At 34.3% G+C, this 6,549-nt stretch overlaps 1 protein-coding gene across 1 annotated transcript; it reads right to left on the bottom strand.

Moving 5' to 3' along the window:
* Nucleotides 1–1,509: 1,509 nt before the first annotated feature.
* LOC110338768 (putative olfactory receptor 52P1) lies at nucleotides 1,510–2,457 on the bottom strand. The gene has a single exon (XM_021222206.1). It carries the CDS (start codon nucleotides 2,455–2,457, stop codon nucleotides 1,510–1,512), a length of 948 nt encoding a protein of 315 aa, XP_021077865.1.
* Nucleotides 2,458–6,549: the final 4,092 nt, after the last annotated feature.

Genomic DNA, 6,549 nt, shown 5'->3' with positions numbered 1-6,549 from the left:
GATGTCCCAGCATAGGAGGATACTGGAGTGGTGGGGAAAGAGATAGGGTTGGGTGGGGAAGCACCCTCATAGAGGCAAAGGGGAGGGAGGAGAGGACAGATGTGGGATGGGAAATTTGTGGAGGAGTAACTAGGTGGTGGGATATCATTTGAGATGTTAATAAATGGAGTGATTAATAAAATAATAATAATAAAATTCAGACATAAAAAGTGACTCCAATTATTAATAAACAAAATCTCTGATTTTTTAGATGGGGTACAACTCCTTCTTATCTTTTCCTTAACAACAACTTAAAATGCACATTGAAAAGCAATACCAGATTTTCAGAGAAAAATTTAACTTTGTGTACAATAAATAATCTGTTCTCAATTTTTATCCATACTTACAGACTTTTTTCCTTAGAACACTGAGGCAATAATTTTGAATCATGATTTATTTTACTACTTTCTTTTTATGACTTCCCTTTTATTTAATGAAAATTCTACAGAAGTTTAGTATTGTACCTTTAGAGATGCTAATGGTGCAGTAAAATTCTGTCACTATACTGTTACACTTTCCACTAGCAGTATTCTCTTCGAGAGATTGTACAAATGATTAGTAGAATTGTAGTACAATTTCTACCACATCTTCATAATATGGTGCTTTTCATTTCTCTCATTTGTCTGTTAACATGTATCATCTTAGTCTGAATACTTGATAAACTAGGTATATATTAAATAATTTGAACCTTAAGATGAGTTTGATATGTTTTTTTCTTCATACAGACTCAAGACTTCTACCTCCTTTAATTCCCTATCTCAGAAGAATTGTGTTTAAAATTCTTATAGAGCACAACATACCTATTTCAAATGTTCTTGTTTCAAACAAAGGTACATTGTCTATCTTTATGATTATCCGGATGTTCAGGAAGCCATTAGCCAGCTAAAATTACTTCTGTGGTGAAAAAAAAGAAAAATAGTCAGTGTTGATTTTCTTAACAAAGAAATGAAGAAAAACAAAATGCTTTAAAATGATCTGATGAAATTAGGCAAAAAGATCATACTTGTATTTAATAAAGGATATAACTTGTTTGTTCAATAGCTAGGTTGCAGACAGCTGTTATACAGGTGACCACAGCTCCTGAGAATTATTCTAAAAGAAAGACTGCAGTGTCAGCATTCAAAAGTCTACATATGAAGCTAAAACTGAAATCATTGCATTTATTTTGCCCAGAAATTTGTCACTAAATATGCAGTGTACAAAGAGAAATTAACAGAAAGATACATAATGATGGATTATATATGCATAATCAGAATTGTATAATGTAAAGATACTGAATGAAGTGATAAAAAGACATATTTTACATGAAATTAAAATTAGATCAATACACAAACATTACATCACACCATAAATCTGTTCAAATAACATAAAAAAGAAATAGCGTTATACAGTAGCAATAGAACAAGGGTTAGATAATACCCCATTATTTCATGAGACATATTGTTCCATCACAAATGTTTTCTAAATGATTTAGTATTCAGGAATTTTCAAGTGTGAAAAGAGACTCAGAACTCGATCTCGAATCTGTTTTGTCTTGACACCATACACCAAGGGATTGACTGTGGGGGGCACTAGAAGGTATATGCTTGCCAAAATAATGTGGACACTTGGAGACACATTCTTGCCAATGCGATGAGTTAGGAAGCTAAACAGTGCAGGTGTGTAGAAGGCGAGAATAGTGCAGACATGCGCAGCACAGGTGCTCAGGGCTTTGGAGCGGGCGTTCTGGGAAGACAGCCGGAACACTGCTTGAAGGATTTTTATGTAAGATGTGGCTATGAGCCATACATCCAATGTTATTACTGAAAGGGCTGCTGAGATTCCGTATGCTCTGTTAATGAAAGTGTTAGCACTGGCTAACTTCACCACAGCCATGTGCTCACAGTAGGTATGGGGGATTATATAGCCTGTGTAGTAAGGCAGCCTCTTAATGAGAAACGGGCACGGCAAAACCATGAGCAGAGCTCGGCTCAAGCCAACTACACCCAACTTAATAACCATGGCTGTTGTGAGGATGGTTGCGTAATGCAATGGGATGCAAATGGCCACAAAGCGATCAAAAGCCATGGCCACCAGGATGGCTGACTCAAAAATGCAAAGCGTGTGGATAAAATACATTTGTGTTAGACAGACATCAAACTCAATCCAGTGTTCATTAAACCAGAAAATACCAAGCATTTTCAGAGACGTGGAACAGGTAAGAAAAATGTCATTCATTGCCAGCATGCAAAGGAAGAAATACATAGGCTGGTGGAGGCTCTTTTCTAGTTTGACAGTAACAATGACTATGCTGTTCCCCACCAGGGTCAGGACAAACAGGAGGCAAACAGGGATGCTGATCAAGTAGTGAAAATTTTCCAAACCAGGAATACCAACCAGGTAGAAAAATGAAATGTAGTGATGTGTTGTATTTGCCATATTAAAACTAAGGCTGTTTCAAGTATACTGTATAATAACCAGGATAATCTCCTCAAAGGGGAGAGAGCATTGCAAAGCCTTTATTCAAGGTATTTATGTGTCAGATCTAGAATTTCTAGCCTAGGTTTGCAAAATGTCATCCTGTGCAGCAGCATCAACCTTATCTGCAAAAGAAAAGATTAAATATTGTACATTAGGTTTTGTTTCATAATTTTACGAATTCAAGATCTAATTAAATCTTACTGCAAATTTTTCACTTTTGCATTAAAAGTAAAGCTACTGAAATAAGAGTATATTGCATTTAAGCCAATGATTATGGAGGAACTGAAATAATGGATGGAGATACAAATATAAAATATACAAATGCTGCAACAATTATGTCATCCTTTTAACATTTTGCTGTTATTTTTGTTACCAGTGTTAAATAGTCAACCATTCAAAGAAGATATACTAAGAACCAAGAACATCAGATTATATGCAATATTTGCTTTAACATCTGTCAACACCAAATTTATACATTTTATATTTTCAAGAGGGAAAGTATAAAAATTTTTAAGTCTTCTTAACTTCATTTTCTATTTTAGCATTGAGCAGTCCCTCATTTGGTAAAAGAGAAAAGATTCCACATGCAGAGGTATTTGACTTTAAGACACTGAAATGTTTCTTTTTTTTTCAAAATTTGTTCTTTATTTATACATGTTTGGTTGATTACATGCATGTTTTATTCTTAAACAAGTAATTAGCAAAAAATGCATTAAAGTTTTTTAATTATTTTATTAGATATTTTCTTCATTTAAATTTCAAATGCTATCCCAAATGTCCCCTATACCACCACCAACCCCGCCTTGCTCCCCTACCCACTCACTCCCACTTCTTGGCCCTGGCATTACCCTGTATGGGGCATATAGAGTTTGCAAGACCAAGGGGCCTCTCTTCCCAATGATGGCTGACTAGGCCATCTTCTGCTATATATGGTGGTTAGAGATTAGCTACCATCAGAACAACATAGCCTGCCTCTGCTGTGTAAGGGCTAAAACACTGGTCATATCTATATCACGCCCATTGAAACTCATCTGTTTGAGGAATTTCACTGTTATTTCTACCAACTTACTTATTGGGAAAGTAAGCAATCAATAGGTTTCACTTTCATTTTAGAAACTTAAAAGTTTAGTGTGGAAGGCTCAGTTTTAATATTTCACTTGGTCTTGGAGATAGGTTACTTTAAAATTATCTTTTTCTTACTTACTAAACACGATTAACCTCTTCAAAATGGCATCTGATGACTGATCAACAAACACACAATTGATGATAATTTAGATATAACGAGCATAATTTTAAGCACTGTTGTTAGGAAAGAGACAAAAATTTATTTGGTTGCAACATGAACCATCCAATTAGAAACATGAGATAACTTAAAACGGTCATTGTCACCTGGGTCCCCTTAACGCTGGTGTGTCATAAACAGTCACTGTCTCTCCTCTTAGGTTTGTCCCTTTCCCTTACACTGGTCAGTCTCACTCACCAGACTCGGAACACAGAAAGGTATTTACAGAAACCCAATAAATGTAGAGTTAATTATTCTTAGGGCAAACTAGAAGCTTTTGCATGTTGTATACTTTCACAAGCATATCAGAGATATTTTTCTACCCTTTTTCTACAGACTCTGACTATACTTAGCCTACTTACAGCTATTACCCCAAATTCACTCCTTTAAACTGACTTCTTGAAATGGTCTTTTCATATTTGTATCATGAATAACATAACTAGTAATCACCCCATAATAGAAAGTAATGTAATTCTTCAAATGGACAATAATATGTTTGGAAAAAATCACTTCATCCCTGTCAAATCAAATTCTTCAAATATCTATTAGTTAGAGTTCAAATATGTAATACTGTTTCTTCATTTTCAGTATTGATTTCTCACTTGCTTTTATCTTCTCTCTATTGGATATCTGTCATATAATCGATGATACAGTGAAGATGATATAAACATACCTGTTGTATCATACAGCCTGCACTCTGTAATTCCAGTGGCTGTGGTTCCTTTTTCATGTTCTAGTCCAATGCTCAGGAGTCACCTCTGATTAACAGTGAAGATATCCCTTGGGATCTTCAGAATCTCAGGGAAAGGGATTAGAGTAGCATGTAGCACAGAGCAGTGCAATGTCCCCTGCTTGCCATGAACATTCCACAAAGCTTGTCAGTCAAGGTGTGATAATCTTCATTTTTCAGACCTCAGTTTCAGTTTTATTGATATTTCTCCCCAGATGCTTTATCTGAGTAAACTCTGGGGCTTTGCACTATCCTGAGATATACAGATTTTCTTCAGTCACCTAGAAGAATGGTATCTCACCATTAGATTTTAAAAAGAGGATAGTCCTAGAAAAACTGTGTGAAATCAGCTCTGCATCGGACCAGAAATACTTAAGCACTCACTCATATCAGGCACTTAGAAATATTGATCTCATGGAGGAAGATAGAAGATTTGTTACTCCTCCATAGGTAGAGTAGAAGGAAAAGATGGTAAGAAGTTTTGTCAACTGTTGTATTGAATCCACCTAGAAGGAACACATCAAAACACTGTCATAGATTTCAACACTATTGAAAGAGAGGAAATATGTTGAACAAATATCATCTGACTGTGTTGATTTTAATGTGATTCTGCATGTATTTATGTTTCTAGAAACAAAACAAAGTGTACTTAATAAGCTTGTATGGTAGTTATGTGTAAATAAAGATAAAACTATATTTTAAGAAACATTCTGTGGATGGTGGTAGCACATATGTTTAATTCCCAGCACTGGGAGGTAGAGGCAGGTAGATCTCTGAGTTTGAGGCCAGCCTGGTACACATGTGAGTTCCAAGGTTACATAGAGAAACCTTGTCTCAAAATAAATAAATAAATAAATAAATAAATAAATAAATATTCGATTGTCTGACTGAAATTTGCTAGCTATTTCCTGGTACACATGTGAGTTCCAAGGTTACACAGAGAAACCTTGTCTCAAAATAAATAAATAAATAAATATTCAATTGTCTGACTGAAATTTGTTAGCTATTTCCAAATGAAGTATTCAAGACTTTTTTTTAAAGTAACATAGTCTAAAGGTACATTTTCTCCTGTAAATTTAGAAGTTCTATTTTTATTTAGATCAATATTTCACATCCAATTAGTATACATTTATGATTTCCCTGAAGTAAAAATTCTCTTTGATCTTTGTTGCTTGTTACATCTTCTACCCTCATATATTGCAGATATTTTACAGCCTTGTTGAATTAATTTTACAAACATTGTTAACTACACAAATGTAAGTCATATATTTATGGATGCTGGAGATTCCCTTCACATTGATTTTTTTTTAACATATTTACTAACAAATAGTATTAGGGAAACGTCAAAGAATCAAAATATTAAGGAAAGTAGATAGACATTTAGTTTTATGGAAGATAAGTTGATCTTACTTTCTGTTAACTTTTTAGTGTTTGCTGAAAGACAATTTATTATCAGAGATCATATCAAAACAAATGTCAAGAGAAATAATTATTTTAAAATTAATAGGAATTATTACTGGATGGTGGTACACCCCCAAACAAATATTGCAATGCAAACACAAGCAAATCCATACGATATTGACCTATACATATGTGTGTGTGTGTGTGTGTGTGTGTGTGTGTGTGTGTACAGATATATACATATATACATAAAGAGGGAACTATTTGGGAAGAGAGGAATTTGGAGTGTGAATGTCATCAGACTGATTGATATACTTGAATGTAGATATGACTATGTGACTCATTCTCTTGCCCAAGTAATATATGTTATTGACATATGTTTAAAATATGTGACAATTTTTATTTAGAACTAATTTATCAGGAAAAATCACATTGTAATTTCTGGATTTGAATGTAGAGTTTTTGAAGATGTTGGTTTTTATTAACTATAGTATGCAAGTGTCTAGGTAGGCTTAGAAAAGTTGCACATTGGGATTCAAGGAAGAAGTGGTGTCAGAAGAATTTCCTTTCCTTTCTTTCCTTTCCTTTCCTTTCCTTTCCTTTCCTTTCCTTTCCTTTCCTTTCCTTTCCTTTCCTT

Source organism: Mus pahari, chromosome 1 (assembly GCF_900095145.1).
Source record: "Mus pahari chromosome 1, PAHARI_EIJ_v1.1, whole genome shotgun sequence".
Lineage (NCBI taxonomy): Eukaryota > Metazoa > Chordata > Mammalia > Rodentia > Muridae > Mus > Mus pahari.
This window is presented reverse-complemented; position numbering and strand designations above follow the sequence as displayed.

Coding starts and splice junctions, on each gene's coding strand:
- LOC110338768 (XM_021222206.1), bottom strand. CDS start 2,457: ATGGCAAATACAACACATCACTACATTTCATTTTTCTACCTGGTTGGT.